The sequence below is a fragment of the Drosophila teissieri genome, chromosome 2L (genome assembly GCF_016746235.2).
Source record: "Drosophila teissieri strain GT53w chromosome 2L, Prin_Dtei_1.1, whole genome shotgun sequence".
NCBI lineage: Eukaryota > Metazoa > Arthropoda > Insecta > Diptera > Drosophilidae > Drosophila > Drosophila teissieri.
Window position 1 is genome coordinate 9763508 of NC_053029.1, and position 15705 is coordinate 9779212.

At 46.4% G+C, this 15705-nt stretch overlaps 6 protein-coding genes across 8 annotated transcripts; 2 read left to right on the plus strand and 4 right to left on the minus strand.

The window, feature by feature from the left end:
- Window positions 1–260: 260 nt before the first annotated feature.
- Window positions 261–950, minus strand: LOC122626434 (glycine, alanine and asparagine-rich protein). Its single transcript, XM_043806696.1, has one exon. It carries the CDS (start codon window positions 891–893, stop codon window positions 303–305), a length of 591 nt encoding a protein of 196 aa, XP_043662631.1. The 5' UTR covers window positions 894–950; the 3' UTR covers window positions 261–302.
- A 1190-nt stretch (window positions 951–2140) lies between these two features.
- On the minus strand, window positions 2141–2794 carry LOC122616151 (vitelline membrane protein Vm26Aa). The gene has a single exon (XM_043791486.1). It carries the CDS (start codon window positions 2703–2705, stop codon window positions 2274–2276), a length of 432 nt encoding a protein of 143 aa, XP_043647421.1. The 5' UTR covers window positions 2706–2794; the 3' UTR covers window positions 2141–2273.
- Window positions 2795–6244: 3450 nt separating this feature from the next.
- Window positions 6245–7541, minus strand: LOC122616141 (proline-rich extensin-like protein EPR1). Its single transcript, XM_043791474.1, has one exon. The coding sequence runs from the start codon at window positions 7475–7477 to the stop codon at window positions 6296–6298; it is 1182 nt and encodes a 393-aa protein (XP_043647409.1). The 5' UTR covers window positions 7478–7541; the 3' UTR covers window positions 6245–6295.
- Window positions 7542–8663: 1122 nt separating this feature from the next.
- On the minus strand, window positions 8664–10935 carry LOC122623442 (extensin). Of its 3 annotated transcripts, none has more exons than XM_043802606.1 (2): window positions 10805–10935; window positions 8664–10753 (listed from the first exon to the last, which is right to left on the minus strand). In XM_043802606.1, the coding sequence occupies exon 2, from the start codon at window positions 10688–10690 to the stop codon at window positions 8705–8707; it is 1986 nt and encodes a 661-aa protein (XP_043658541.1). In that variant the 5' UTR covers window positions 10691–10753; window positions 10805–10935; the 3' UTR covers window positions 8664–8704. The 3 variants fall into 3 exon arrangements, with proteins under 3 accessions (XP_043658541.1, XP_043658549.1, XP_043658557.1); XM_043802614.1 differs by having other exon boundaries at window positions 10829–10933; XM_043802622.1 differs by having other exon boundaries at window positions 10810–10916.
- An 831-nt stretch (window positions 10936–11766) lies between these two features.
- On the plus strand, window positions 11767–12953 carry LOC122626263 (mitochondrial uncoupling protein 4C). The gene has a single exon (XM_043806458.1). It carries the CDS (start codon window positions 11873–11875, stop codon window positions 12878–12880), a length of 1008 nt encoding a protein of 335 aa, XP_043662393.1. The 5' UTR covers window positions 11767–11872; the 3' UTR covers window positions 12881–12953.
- A 154-nt stretch (window positions 12954–13107) lies between these two features.
- LOC122625574 (mitochondrial uncoupling protein 4) lies at window positions 13108–15469 on the plus strand. Its single transcript, XM_043805662.1, has 2 exons — window positions 13108–13802; window positions 14008–15469. The coding sequence occupies exons 1-2, from the start codon at window positions 13142–13144 to the stop codon at window positions 14361–14363; spliced, it is 1017 nt and encodes a 338-aa protein (XP_043661597.1). The 5' UTR covers window positions 13108–13141; the 3' UTR covers window positions 14364–15469.
- Window positions 15470–15705: the final 236 nt, after the last annotated feature.

Consider the following 15705-nt stretch of genomic DNA (forward strand, 5'->3'; position numbering starts at 1 on the left):
TTTGTTGTGTAAATATGAGCTTGCTATTATTTTTAAGACCATTATTACATATGGAAATACCATTTCTTAGCGAACATTTCTTAGAGAATACGAAATTTACCTAGGTTAGTAAACTAAGTAGAGTAAAATTACTATACTAAATCTTTCTTATCAGATTTACTCTATGCTAATCATATTACTTTATTATTATAAGATTTCCTCTATTGCAAATATATATATTTCATAGTAAATAAGAATGGCAAATAAAAAAGATTAAAATATATTGTTAAAAATTGTTTATTAACGATTTATCAGCGAGTTTATCAATATGAGCTGTACCCACATGGAACCGGCTTGACAACCGCATCACAGGAAAACACATAGTTTTTCGGGCAAGCTGGAGACGGAATTTCACTGAGTGTGTCTTGCTGTTGGTATGTTCCCTGGGCCGGTACCTCCTCATCCGCCTCGTCGTAGCTGCGGGCAAAGCCAAATTTGCCACGTCCAAAGCCAGGACCTCCAAGCCCAGGTCCTCCGAAGCCGGGACGTCCGAAGCCAGGACCTCCGAACCCTGGACCTCCGATCCCCGGCCCTCCGAACCCTGGACCTCCGATCCCTGGACCTCCGATCCCTGGACCTACGAGCCCTGGACCTCCGAAGCTAGGACCTCCGAACCCTGGACCTCCAAAGCCAGGTCCTCCGAAACCAGGACCCCCAAAGTTGTTCTCCACGACAACCTCCTGCACGATTTGCTGTTGCCTCCTCCTACGATTCAGATGCGAATCCGAGTGCTCGGTAGCTGATGACCTCGAACAACCTGTACCCCCTCCACACGTCGAGGTATCGAAGCCAGTCTGCTGACCCAGAGAACTCGCTCCGGCCAAAATGGCAAGGAATCCGAGATACTTCCACATGCTGACTTGTTATGGCGACGCTGCAAGCTGAGAAAGCCAAGATGCGGCGGTGTTCAAGTGGCTTTTATAACCTCATGCCACTAGAAGTGCACAACGAAGCGGAAACGGAGATGGCCAAGGTAACACCCAACAACTGGGTCAGTTGGTCGCACATTCCAGAGGGCGAGTGGGATCACAACTACTGTGTCGAAGTTGGAAGTTCGAGAAAATGGGGCATGGGCTGGGATGGGGCACGGGCTAATCTGCAGGGAGGGCTTGTGCCATTACTTGGCTGGGCACGGAAACCCTACGAGCACCTGAAACCCGAAGGTCAGCAGATTGTAGCCACTGCGGCTTTCCGGCTTGTAGGCTGACCGCCCAGTCAAGCGATTGATGGGATCCGATATCGCATTACCCAATCGCTTGCACTTTTCACTTTTCCGCTTTGTCGATGTTTCGGATGTGTCGCAAGCATTTCTTCTTGCTGAAATATATATACATATATATATTTATAAATAATTTATATTTATTAATATACAATATGTATTTTGGTTTGTAGCAGCATTTCCTGCGGTTCAGTGACCCAAGACGAGCTGCTTGGCACAAAGGCGCAAACAAAAATTTTATCTATTTGCAATTGCATATATCTGACGGATTAAGATTTAACATTTTTGGGATCAGCCTCGAATTGGGAAAAACTTGAGGAGCCGGCTGCATATGTAGTTTTATGCTATTTTTCTAGGAATTTTATAGCTAGCCTTTTAAGCTTTTTAATTCCGTGTTGTTAAATAATTCAAATAATTAGTTTGTTTTAATATTTTGTAGAACAATGAACATATGTTCCTAAATAACAACGGTAATAGTTGTGCCACCTTATCATTAAGATTAACGTTTATTAAGGCATTCAAATATATTTATTCATAAGTTAGTTATCTGGTAACATAGTAAAGAGAAGAACAAATCTATTTAAATGCTTCATTTGTGTGGATGTCTGAAGAAAACTTCTATACCTCGGGCCTTTAATTATATATAGTTTTATCCAAGGAATGTTTTTATAAAATTCTAATTACCTTATCACTAATAATTTATTACTTGAATAAAATGGTGAAAACAAAAAGGCCTCTTTTGTTGCCAACTTCGATAATTGGTTTCTTATAATGATTATCTTTGCTAGTCTTCTTCTATGGGTATAAAAATGGTATTCCCATATCCCTAAAGGTTTATGCTAGATTATAACTAGTAACACTCTTAATGAAAACAATTTATGATTTAGTTTTTTTAGTGATTTAATTGCAGTACATATTTTTGGGTATATTTTTTGTTAAATCCATCAAAGCTTATGTTTCTCGGCAATTGGTTCGTGGTCCTTGGGCGGTGATCGCAGTGGTAAGGAGCAGGTGCTCAGTACTGGTAGCCGTAGGTCTGGGGCACGTAGGCGGCGGCGCTGAAGAGCTGCTGCTGGTGCTGGGGCAGGCCGTAGCTGGGGGCGACGTAGGTGGCCACCGGGGAGGAGTAGGCGCCGGCGGATCCGTAGCTGGGGGCGGGAGCGCTGCAGGGCACGGGGGCGAGGTTGGGCTGGCAGCTGAACAGGTAGTTCTTGGGGCAGGGAGGAGCCTGGATGCTGGAGCCTCCATAGCCGCCGGAGCTGGCACCGTAGGCAGACTTGCGGAGACGGGTCAGGTCACCGAATCCCTGTCCGGTCACTCCCTCCAGCTCTCCGTCCTGGGTGGTCACCGTGGAGCCGGTGGCGCCGGTGGCCGAAGCCACGTTGGTGGGCGAAGCCAGAGCGGCGGCGGCGAAGGCGACCAGAGCGATGCACACGAAGGATTTCATCTTGTTGGTGGTTGGTGTTTGGAGATTGAGCTGGAGGCGGATGAGAGCTGGTTGGGCTGCTGGTAGTTACCAAAGGTGACTGATGCCAATTCCAGGCTATTGGCCATGTTTTATAGCTGTCCAATCTGCCTAGTTAGCACAACGTTCAGAACTTAATGTTCAGAACTAAAAGGTCTGCTCTTCGTTTTTGCCTTGATTACTTTTCTGCTCCATCAGCCCAATGCACAAATGTATACCGCTGACTTTAGTAGCACCATATCGTCAGCTTTTTGGGGTCATCACCGGGCAGAGGAACGTTTAGGTTGGCGGTTTAGGTTGTGGCTGGTATCTAGTGCATTGCACTTTAAAAGTGGTGGGAGTGACCAAAGAGCACGCCCCCCTTTCAAAGAAAAAGTGCTAAGAAATGGAATTCCAGACTTGTGACCCGTGCAATGAATGATATGATCCGTGGCACATTAATTTATATGTAGGTTCAAGCTACTAATTGGAATCCTCTAACTAGAACCAATAATCGATATAATAGCACATAAAAAAGGCTGCATTGTATACATACATAGTATGTATTATGTATGTATGTATTACTGTCTTCTATATTAACTATTTGATAGCATATGTCCATGAAAACGTATAATAACTTAAGAAAGAAATCGATAGAAATTTGCAAGTCTAATAAAACTATGAAAAATAAAGGAAACATTTGTTTTGGACCCAACAGTTTTGGGCGGTTTGTGGGCGTTATAATGGGCGTGGCAATATGGGTCAACAAACTTGCGCTGCGTCGATGTCTCTGAAGTCTGTATGCTTAAACTCAATTTTCTAGCTTTTGTAGTTCCTGAGATCTCGACATTCATACGGAGAGACGGACGGACAGACGGACATGGCCAGATCGACTCGGCTATTAATCCTGATCGAGAATATATATATAATATAATATATATGGTCGGAAACGCTTCCTCCTGCCTGTTACATACTTTTTAACGAATCTAGTATACCCATTTACTCTAAGAGGTACGAGAATAAAAATATGAGAACACAGATTTCTACGATAGAAAAGTGTAGAAATTCTCATACTACAATGTCGTTTTTAGATTTATGCAGACATTTTCAAATCAGTGTAATAAGCTTTTAAGGAATATCTTAATCAGAAATCAGAAAGTTATGAAATTTAAAAAAAATATTTATTATTAATTTTGAATCAAAAAATTTCTTAAACACTTACTAACTCGTAAATTTAAATATTCAGGAAGAATATATTTAAAAACACCTGTACTAACTTTGACACTGGGCATTTAGCTGCTTGAGAATCAAATGTGGTAAATTTAAGTTTACTCCTTAAAATGCATTGACTTCAAATGCAGAAGTTGAAAAAGCAATGAACATTTTATTATAGTTTTCCATTAGCAAATCGGAATCAACTAGTTCGTTTTCAAAAACCAAATCGTAAGATGACTCACATTTATTTCTTTGAAATTTCTCTTAAAGCAAAAACTACCGTTTGACTAAAATCCAAGTGATTGGTCTGCAAGTACAAAGTTTTGGATAACACTTCCAAGAACTCGAGTTTCCGCAGTGAACTCATGTTGGTGGGCCCTAAAACGAGTACGCAGTAAGTCGTACGTCATACGTCATATGTGAGTGCTGTGCAACAATCTTGTGGCAGAGTGGAGCGCTAATTAATTAGTGGTATTTCTCGCTCACTCAACGGCCATTAAAAGTTATGTAAGGCGGCACGCGATGATCGCCGGCGGAGGCGGAATGCGTGCCACATGCAAAGTGAGGAAGTAACCGCATCGGATGGATACGACTAGTGATGACCACATGGGCGTGGACTGACTCACTGGACTACGAGATGATGGGCGCATGAAGCGGCCACTTTCACTTGGTCATGGTCATGGCCACGCTGGCTTGGCGTTGCGTTGGACTGCTGGACTGCGGATGGGATGGCTCCAATCGCTGGATGATTATCACATTTCAGGCAGCCTGGTTCCCGCATATGTACGAGAGGAAGACTGGGTGCATTGTTAGCAATTTGCCATGGCATTTGAATCCGAAATCGAAAGCTGAGGGGCCGCAGAAGCCGGCGAACGAGCGACCAACTGACTGATTTCAGCCTTTTGCCAGCACAAATTGTTGCCGACGTCATCACGGAATCTTTGCGGTCTGCGGGGTGGGGGTAGGGGAAGTCCATAGGAGCAAGGGGAAGGCTGGGCGATATCTGCACGCGGATGAAGACCCACCAGATTGTCCAACACATGGTGATAAGTCCGAGGAATGGCAAAGAACTCGCAACTGTATAATGCGGCACCGAAGCCCAGGAGAAGATGTGTATCTTGCAGATATTTTGAAATCAATTGTTTGATAATAGCGTTTTCCACTTTGGTGTATGTACATATATACATAAAGGCATACGAATGCATATCTCATAGATACTGCATTTAAAACCAGAGTGTTTATATTATTTCAAGACCATGGGTTTATATATTTATTAGGGGTGCAAACTACAGACTGATATTACGAAATTTTCATTTGTAGTATCACTACCTAGTATATTGCTTAGATATACACACAATATATTTGTTACAAATAAATAGACTTTTTAACATTCCTATTTTTGAAAACATTTTTTTTATAGATCGGAAAATTATTTTATATACATACATCCCATAGTAAACCTAAGTTCTAGCATAATAACTGAATTATTGATAAACCTTGTTAAAATTATACAAACTTTAATAAATATGCCATGGTTTTAACGGCAGGGTATACAAATTTCGACGAAACGAAGTAAACCCTCTTTAAAGTCCGAATTTCCGAGCAAATAAATGACCCAATATTTTAGCGTGATTGCATTCTTGCTAAAAAAACATGAGTCGATTTAGGCTACACTGAACGATAAGTCTCACTTCGTTTATCTTTTTATCAATTATCAAAATTAAATTTCTCCAAAAAGTATGCATCGCATTGGTGAAGAAGATACTTAAAAATAATTGCAGTTAAAATGGGGAAAGACAGTAATAAATATTTCTATTTATTTTATTTAATTTGAAAAACGATCAACCACTTATAAATAACTTTAATAGTATACTTAACAAGCAAAGTAAAAAAATAAAAAAAAGCTAAAAATAAATAAAGACTATGATAACTTTACCATAAATATTATTTTTGTTGTAAAAATTTCTCATATCGAGTACACTGCAAAAATGCTGTATAGGCAGGAATCGGAAACATATCGCTGATGCCAATAAAATAATAAAAAGTGAAATATTTATTTGTGTTGCACACTTAAAATTAATAATTATTTTACGCTGATGTTCAGTTCTCCAAATCTTTTTACTTACCTTAGATCTCTTTATGGTTAATATTTACATAGTAAGCAGTATTTATCCAGAACTATTCTATGAAAACTATTCTATCTAGAACTATTCTATCTGGAACTATTCTATCTAGAACTATTCTACCGTACTACAGTCCAACTGTTTCAGTTTTATTTATAAGTTTTAAACAATATTCCACCCAACGTAACAGATCAAAGCCAGAAATCATTAGAAGACTTTTATTTACAGATTGGTCAAGCATCAGCGTTTAGATAACTACAAAAGATTCTGGGAGCCCAGGGCCAGGCGGTAGTTGTATTCCTCGAACAGTTCCGGAGCCACTCGATACGGCTGGTCTATGAGTGAGAGGCGGATGGGCGTTTGGCACGTGGGCGTGGCATAGTTTGAAGCAGGTGGTGCCGCCGGTTGGTAGCAACTCTGCGATGGCGCTTCGTAAACGGGAGCTGCTTGCGGTGGTGGTGGTGGTGCTACTGGAGTGGCATATTTCTGATCATCATACTCCGCCTTGGTGTACGACTTCGATGCCAGTGGAGTGGTGAGGTAGATGATGGGTTGGTAAACGATCTGTGCCGGTGGTGCTCCAACGTAACTTGGCTGCGCGGGCTGGCTGTACACCTGTCCCTTGCCATAGACTTCGGGTGTGGCCTCCGGTGGGGAGTAGCTGGGTGCTGGTGGCTCATAGGGTGGAGCTGGGGCAGCGGGAGCGTTGTAATCAGCTGCAGGCGCTTCGTAGGCTGGAGCAGGTGGTGCCGGAGTTTCATACGCAGGAGCTGCAGGCGCAGGAGCTTCGTAGGCAGGAGCTGGTGCTGCTGGAGCTTCGTAAGCAGGAGCTGGTGGTGCAGGAGCTTCGTAGGCAGGAGCTGCTGGCGCTACATAGCCCGCATCGCCATCGCCGGGACCGTCGTACTCTGGATTGGGCTTCGTGTAACCACCGCTGGGCGGGACTCCGTAGCCATCACCGCCGTAGGAAGGACTCTGTGGCGCCGGTGCCACATAGTTGTTCTGGCCACAACCGCCGCCGCACTGGCCACAGGGTGTGGCTGTGGGAAACAGTTCGGGTAGCTTCTTGAAGAGTTTCATCTGCTTGAAGGGATCCAGATCCTGCAGCTGCAGGCCGTTGCAGTTGTTGGGCGCAGCGGGCGCGGGCAGCAGCGGAGCTGGTGGATACACCAGATTGTTGTTGTTATTGTTGTTGTTGCAGCAGTTGTTGTTCCGGGGGAAGAGATCATCCCACCACTTGAGCAGCGAGCGGTTCGTGCGCTTGAGAGCCTCGTTCGGGGTCACCAAAGGACCCGCATCCGCCATCAGGTAGTAGAGCGGCTCACCCGGCCCAGCAATCCGGTTCGACGGGGTCACATCCTGGGCTGAAGTGGACAGGACCACGCCCAGCGCCAGCAGGGTCAGAGTCCACGATCGGTTTCTGGAGTGCCTCATCATGCGGTTGGTAGTAGTTGCGCTGGTAGCATTAACCTCGCGGGTCGAACTCTCAATTGCAACTACCAGAAGCAGTGGCTCCCAATCGCAGCGGACTGCTGGAGCTGCAAACTACGGCGGATTAATGCCGGGTCAGCATATGTGGATACCAGTGATGGGGTATAATAGTTGGCAAAACATACATTAATGATCTTATAGAGTTAGCATACTGTTATAATATGTTGGGTTTTCATACCATACTAAATATTGAAACTATGAACTAAATAGGTTAAATCATAAGTACACATGTAGCCAAACAAACAAGCTGCAAACTTCATAGTAACTTAACTCCAATTCGTAAACAAAAGTAAGGGTATTCAAAAACTAGTTATAACGATTTTCTGGTATGAGGAATAAAAGAAAATTAAGACTGAACTTTTGGCTTTGCGAACCCCATGTCTAACCCCATTTTCATAAGAGCCAACAGGTGTTCCCAATTCATCGAAGATCCAAGAGTCCCAGTCCCAATAACCTCACTGCCAGGCCGATGACTCCACTTAACTTGTATTTTCTTTATTGCTGTCTTGCTTTCCTTATTGTTTATTCAAAGTGTTCCCTTACGTGCTCGAAATTATTAAAAGGTAGCGAAACACCAGTCGAGGTTCCTGTTTGCTCCGTGGAGCGTGACTGCCTTGGCTTTAATCCGCATCAGGCTGGCCAATCGAAGGCAAAATGCATTGGGCTGAACGGAAGTTGGTCGGGAGAAACAAAGAGATATGTACAGAAACACACAACAAATACAAATATATTGGTAGCCGTAAAATATACTTCCTAAAGTGATAATTGGCTTACTCAACGGTTGAACACAGGTAATATTTTTTAGGGACGACCAATAATGAATTCAAGTATATACATATGTTCAAGAAAGTATTTATATTTATAGATTTCTAGACATTTCTATTCGAAAACATTAATTACAGCTCTAGCTAAAAATAGTAGCCCGAAAAAACATTTATTTGAATTTACATTTCTACAATTCTAATATTAGGTAAGAGACATGTAGCAAACTTCCCAAAGCCAAAAAACCAAAAATAAAAGATGAAGGTTCATATTTTCATAATGAGCTTGAACAAAGGATTTTGAAGTGTTTCCTTTATGAATTTTTTAATCCCAACTACACCTGCCCAGTTATTAAGTACATCTCCTTTGGCAATATAAATAAAACTTTATTCAGTTTGGGGAATCTTGGGACTACAACTGCTGCAGGTATCTGTGCTTTTGGGTGCCACGTCCGCTGGACCGCTGACGGTGTCGCTTCCGTTTTTCCATCGGCTTGAGAAGATCCGTCGCCTTGCTCACGATGGCCGGCACTCCGGAAACGTCGGCGGATTCATCTGCCTCGGAAGCTGGGAGCGGTGTGGTCACCGCCGGATCCTCCTCCTTATCAATGTCTTCGGCAGGGTCCACATCCTCTTCACTCTCCAGGTCATCGCTCACAATGGAATCCGGCTGTTCTGAGCTGGGAGACGCCGGAGTGCTGCTGGAGAAGTTCAGCTTTCCCGATCTTTCCGATTGAGCCTCTGTGGCAGGGGCAGCTTCTGTGGTCGAGGCTGGGGCAGCGTTCTGGTCGAATTGGAAGACGCGCTGGAAAAAGTTACCATTTTGTGGTGGAGGATTAGGAGCTTGAGCTCCCAGCATTCTGTTGAAAGGATTGAAAGGGTTCAGGGCTCCGAAAGGTCCGAATGGGTTCATTCCCATTCCAAGCTGCATTCCCATGCCGAAGGGGCCGCCCACCTGGTGCTCCATGTCGTATCCCTGTCCTCCCATCTGAGGAGTCATGCCAAAAGGACTTCCCAACTGGGCGCCCAACCCAAATCCACCACCGAAGGGACCGGCTGGAGCCAATGCTGGTGCTGCTCTAGGAAGCCCAAAGTAGGGAGTCGGTGGCCGTTGTGCGTAGCAGGGCATGCTTATGATGACTGGCTGGAAGCTCGGACAGGTGGTACTGTAGCTCACCCCGTTGTCCAGTGGCGTGGGACACTGGATGGGTGGTGCTGTGGGTGAACATCCATTGCAGTATGTGTTGGGAGCGGGCGCCACTTCTGCTTGGGAATAAGTCGGAGGTGGTGGTGGCAGGGTCGGTGGAGCAGGAGCCTCTGGGTACTGGCTGTTGTAGGGGCTATAGCCGGGGGCCATTTGTCCCACCATTGGCTCATCCTGGCTGCCCACTGGTGCTTCCTGTGCGGGGTGTCCTTCGACTGCCAGACTGCTGTAGAAGGCCTTTATAACTGGATCGCTTTGGGGATCCTGCGTCTGTGACAGCGGCACCCACATCAACTGATCTTGGACTCGCGGTTGATTCACTGGCCTGCGGTACTGCTGTTGGAGCTCCTCTCGCCTAAATCCCACATCCGGCACGGTCAGCACATCGTCGTCGAAGGTGAACCGATGCCCACCACTTCCGGCTACTTCGTTCTCTTTGGGGCGACTGGGCGTCCTCGCAAATGCTGCAGGATCATACGGAGAGGCCGTGGACGCTGGGCCTGGGCCAGCTGAAACTCCTGAAGGAGCTGCTGGCGGGCTGCCCAGAGTTGGGTTATGAAGTTCCGGCACGCCAGCTGACTGCGCTGGAGGTGCAGTTGGAGGGGCTGCCATGGGGCCTCCGTAGAATCCGTACTGAGCGTGGGGCTGATGCTGCTGAGGAACAGGCTGGCGGTGGAGCTCCTCCTGGTATGACGACGGACCCGCTGGCTGGACTTGGTGAAGGCGAGTGGAATCTTCTGTGGCTGGCTGCTGGGGATATGACCCGCCCTCAAAGGCGGGAAACACGGGAAAGTTGTGACCCGAATCATGGTGTACGGCAGGTTGAGGGTTTGGCGGAGGCATGTGCTCCATGGAGGGCTGATTCTCAGCTGCTGGTCCTGTGGACTCCGCGCCACGGCACATGTAGAATGGCTCCCCCTGGCCACCTTGGTTTCTGACCTCCACACAACTTTGATGGCTACCGTCGCCACCGAAGCTGGCTCCCCGGCACATATAATACGGCTCATCCTGCGGACTACTGGGCCTGATCTCCACACAGATGGTAGTCATGGTGCGCTTGCTGCGATGCAAAACATCCCTGGAAGCTGGACTGGCTTCATGTCCGGATGCAGTGGCTCCTGACATCGCCGATAGCCCAATGGCCAGGCATGTCCAGAGGAAGATCAGCTTCAAGGCCTGTGGTTGGATGTCCATGTTCTTCTTCCGCTCACTAACTTCCGTTTGCCAATGGGCAGCGCTTTTATAGTCTACAACTCTCTGCTGGGGAAGAAGATCCATTAGAGGTGCCTTCCAACTTCCACGACTTACCCAACTGAGTTCCCCGAAACAGACTTTTGTAATTTTCCTCTTTGGTCTGAACTATGTATGTTTCCTCTTTTAACCGCGTTGTTCTGGTTGATTGCACTTGTAATCGGAGTTTTGTTCACTTGAAAATCGTATCACTGAATAAAAACCAATGCAGACACAATTTTTGAACGGACCTGGCCAAAAGGGGTTCGAATCGTAACCGTAATACACTTTCATGTGAGGAGTTGAAGGAAATTCACACCGAACCAGTCGATGTTTGCAACAGGAAATAGATTATTTTATTAACATATGTCCTATTAAAATTATATATAATAATGATAGGATGATTAAGATGAGGAAGCTTTCAAAGCCCATTTATTTACAGAATGCATCATTTGTAGTATCTTCATCTTGCAGTTGCTACTAAAGCTACGAGTTCTTAGAGTAATAGAGCATTTGGATCCATGCTTCAACATTTTCAATCGCTTCGATTTCAGCTGATTCCAGCAAATTTAGCGTTTTCGTTTGGCATGGTGGACAGTTCAACAAACTCCTCAGGTTTCTTTCAATTTTAAAACAGTCAGCACTTTCGTAAAGTGTGCGGAACATATGACACACAAGTGTTTGCTGGTTGCCCGACATTAGGCAAAGCGGTCAGTCGGTCAGCGGGTGTTAGATTGTGTAGGGAGTGTAGGCCACTTCAGTGTAACTGACCTGACCCACTTGGAAGACCACTTGGGAGGGGCCTTCAGTACCCCGGATGACTAATGAACCATTATCTACGAATGGTGCGTGTTCCATGGTCTTTAAACTAAGTCACTTCTGTTTCACCATTCGCCTGGAACATTTAACAATGCAGAATACAGGGTAAATGAGTTTTAAGGACTCATGTGTAGTATTCATGGACGTGTGATACAGAGTATTACTAGTATAAGGATGGGTATTACTAAGAAATAAAGAAATGCCCTAGTCAAATCGAAGACGCCTGTTGATATGCCTTCTATTTTTTGCGAGAGTAACACTTAAATTGTAGCTTTTTAAAATCACATTGCAAGCAACTCCACTCACTGACCAAATTTCGAGTTTACAATGGACAAGGACGAACGCGAATACTGGCATCTTCGATCCTTATACAACGAGGACGTGCCGCGCTTTCCTCCAACGAACGTGGCTGACCCACTGACCGCTCGCAATCTGTTCCAGCTGTACATAAACACCTTCATTGGCGCCAATCTGGCCGAGTCGTTTGTCTTTCCCCTGGACGTGGCCAAGACCCGGATGCAGGTGGATGGCGAGCAGGCGAAGAAGACGGGCTCCGCGATGCCCACTTTCCGGGCCACTCTTAGCAACATGATCAAAGTGGAGGGCTTCAAATCGCTCTACGCCGGCTTCTCGGCAATGGTCACCCGCAACTTCATCTTCAACTCGTTGCGCGTGGTCTTGTACGACGTCTTCCGGCGTCCCTTCCTCTACCAGAACGAGCAGAAGGAGGAGGTGATCAAGGTGCACATGGCGCTGGGCTGCAGCTTCGCGGCGGGCTGCATTGCCCAGGCACTGGCCAATCCCTTCGACATCGTCAAGGTGCGCATGCAGACGGAGGGCCGCCGCCGCCAGCTGGGCTACGATGTGCGGGTGAACAGCATGGTGCAGGCCTTCGCGGACATCTACAGGAGCGGCGGACTGCCCAGCATGTGGAAGGGCGTGGGTCCCAGCTGCATGCGAGCCTGCCTCATGACGACCGGCGACGTGGGCAGCTACGATATCAGCAAGCGCACCTTCAAGCGCCTGCTGAACTTGCAGGACGGCCTGCCACTGCGCTTCCTGTCCTCCATGACCGCCGGACTCACAGCCTCCGTGCTCAGCTGTCCGGCGGACGTGATCAAGTCGCGGATGATGAACCAGCCGGTGGACGCGAGCGGCAAGAACCTCTACTACAAGAACTCCATCGATTGCGTGAGGAAACTGGTCAGGGAGGAGGGTGTCCTCACATTGTACAAGGGCCTTATGCCCACTTGGTTCCGCCTGGGACCCTTCTCGGTGCTGTTTTGGCTCTCCGTGGAGCAGCTGCGTCAGTGGGAAGGCCAGAGTGGATTCTAGCAGCAGACTTTCAGTCTTGGTATCATATTTTGTATGTCTTCTAACGTGTAATAAAAAGTTGCAGACCAACCTTATTGATTGATAATCCCACATAATTATAAGAAACGAAAAGACTTTCAACTTGGTACCTGAATATGAAAGTAGTTTAATCCCAATCCTATCCTGGAATATGAAATGATTTTGTTGTCTCATTGTTTCGTATTTTTATTTTATTTTTTATATTCCAATGCACACTACAAACGCCAAAGACACTTCTCTTAAATGGGAAAAAGCGTTAACACAGTCTTTAGGCCAGCAGAGTGGGATAATTCGGAGGAGAAGCAGAGACCCAAGTTGGAGTACCTGGTGACCAACAAGAAGACTCCGCCGCTGGAACTCTACCTCACTGCGTTCGCCTCCGCCTGCAGTGCCGAGGTCGTGGGCTATCCTTTCGACGTGTGCAAGACGCGGATGCAGATCCAGGGCGAGATCGCCAGCAGGGTGGGCCAGAAGGCTGGGAAGTACCGGGGTCTGCTGGCCACTGCCATGGGAATCGTCAGGGAGGAGGGTCTGCTGAAGCTCTACGGTGGCATATCCGCCATGCTGTTCCGCCACTCGCTCTTCAGTGGCATCAAAATGCTGACCTACGACTGCATGCGCGAGAAGATGATCGTGCCCGACGTGGACGGCAGGCCGCAGCTATCCTTTCTGAGCTCCTGCATCGGTGGCGTCGTGGCCGGCGCCACTGCCAGCGTGCTCACCAATCCCACCGAGCTGATCAAGATCCAGATGCAGATGGAGGGCCAGCGGCGACTGCGGGGCGAGCCCCCACGCATCCACAATGTGCTCCAGGCCCTGACTTCCATTTACAGAACGGGTGGTGTGGCGGGCCTGTGGAAGGGCACTGTTCCAAACACGTGGCGCTCGGCACTCGTCACCATAGGTGAGCCTTAAGATCAGGGATTGCCAGTAGCACGGGGGGAATTTTAGAAGAATGAATCAGGTTCAGATGACATAGATATGTTCATAGATATGTTCAATATCTGACATTTTCAAATGATAGTCGAGTCCATTGATTGCTTCTTTAAAAATGTCTTGTAAGGTTAAAATTGTGTTTGGAATACTTTAAAAATTTGATCCTCCCAAAGGGGACGTCAGCTGCTATGACTTGTGCAAGCGGCTGCTGATTGCCGAGTTCGATGTGGTGGATAACCGAGAAGTCCAGTTCGTAGCCGCCATGACCGCCGGCGTAGCGGATGCCATTCTGAGTTTACCCGCGGACGTGGTGAAGTCCCGGATCATGAATCAGCCAACTGACGAGCAGGGACGCGGGATACATTACAAGGGCTCCCTGGACTGCCTAAGTCGATTGGTGAGGGAGGAGGGCTTTCTGGCCATGTACAAGGGTTTCATTCCCTATTGGATGCGTGTCGGACCTGCCTCAGTGGTGTTTTGGATGACCTTCGAACAGATCAGACGGTTTCGTGGCAGTGAAGGTTACTAGGCAAACGAGCAGTGTATTAAATTTGAGCTGATTTATTAGAAAAAGAAAATACAAGATACAATTTGGTTCCCACTTGTGGGGAAGCTCCTAGGTCAATGGATAAGCCCATAGCTAGTGGTATGCGATGACCACATGGGTAATATGGGTAACTTTTAATGACATTTGACCGAAGTTTGAGTGATCGAATGGCGACCAATCTAAGAATACCTGCTATACCGGTAGACAACCAGTCAAAACAGCGCTCCCAAAGCCGTGGAAACCTAAATTAGCATATTTAATTGAATGAACCAATGTGGAAAACTACTCACGGCCCGCGGCGAAAGATATTTGAATGCTCCGTTAGGAGATGAAAACAAGGCACACGCGCATCAAATTGCGCGGCGATGCGAGAGCCAGAGGCCATATAATAAATAATAATGTTTGATTAATTTTACGGCTGATAAAAGTGGTCACCAGTGGGGCACCCTCGCTCGTCCGCCTTTATCGCCTCTCCAGCTTTTCTCCGTGATTAATTTGAGTTTTCACCAGAAATAGCGAAAACGAAATTCGAATATTTCGAGAGCGAAAGTGAGCATGTGGAGCCCAAATGTTGTCACTTGTTATTCCTCGCCAGAAATTTCAGTACACTTCGCACATTGCTGCTGGCATGGATGGATATTGTGGATAATGTGGGTCAATGTCTTTTCGCTGGCGGCAGATGACAGGCGAGCCGAGCAATAGTATGCAAAAACGACAATTACTGAAAGAAATGGCAGCTGCGAAGTGGACGAGGCGCAGAGAAAAATTAATAAATAAATATCTGTTTTATTTATGAACATTTTTTTGGCGAAAAATAATTGCGCCGTTGCGTCAGCCATTCGAAATGATTGCCCGTCGACGAAAATAACCTGGCCAAGCAATCGCACATACCAAAAATGGCCAACGCAGCGCGGACTGTCTTCTAAAATAATTAAAAGAAACCATAAATGCACAGCGAATTGTTAATGCGACCATGAAATGACTTTGGGAACCGCGATAGGAGCGCGGTTCAACGATCCATCGATTTCCGATAGCCACCACCGAGAACTCAAGAACCCAAGCACCCAAAACCCAGATAGAAAGAACAATGCGCAAGGTGCTTACTTTTTGTGAGGAGCACACTCAGTTGTCTCACTCGCTTTTCATTTTAATAGTATTAAAGTATCGTATTTTATATGATTTATATCCATATATTTATGCATTCGGTTTTCATTTCAAGTTCTCCCTTAGCTCGTAAGAAATTTGTGGGGTACTTGTTGGCTGGGAATCGAGGGTATGGAGCTGGTCGAGACATGGACATGATTGGGTTCGGTTAGTTGTGTGA

What these genes read in the sequence shown, in the direction of transcription:
- LOC122626434 (XM_043806696.1), bottom strand. Translation starts at nt 893, where the DNA reads ATGTGGAAGTATCTCGGATTCCTTGCCATTTTGGCCGGAGCGAGTTCT.
- LOC122616151 (XM_043791486.1), bottom strand. Translation starts at nt 2,705, where the DNA reads ATGAAATCCTTCGTGTGCATCGCTCTGGTCGCCTTCGCCGCCGCCGCT.
- LOC122616141 (XM_043791474.1), bottom strand. Translation starts at nt 7,477, where the DNA reads ATGATGAGGCACTCCAGAAACCGATCGTGGACTCTGACCCTGCTGGCG.
- LOC122623442 (XM_043802606.1), bottom strand. Translation starts at nt 10,690, where the DNA reads ATGGACATCCAACCACAGGCCTTGAAGCTGATCTTCCTCTGGACATGC.
- LOC122626263 (XM_043806458.1), top strand. Translation starts at nt 11,873, where the DNA reads ATGGACAAGGACGAACGCGAATACTGGCATCTTCGATCCTTATACAAC.
- LOC122625574 (XM_043805662.1), top strand. Translation starts at nt 13,142, where the DNA reads ATGGGAAAAAGCGTTAACACAGTCTTTAGGCCAGCAGAGTGGGATAAT. An exon ending in CTCGGCACTCGTCACCATAG is followed by an intron (nt 13,803 to 14,007) that starts GTGAGCCTTAAG and finishes ATCCTCCCAAAG; the next exon opens with GGGACGTCAGCTGCTATGAC.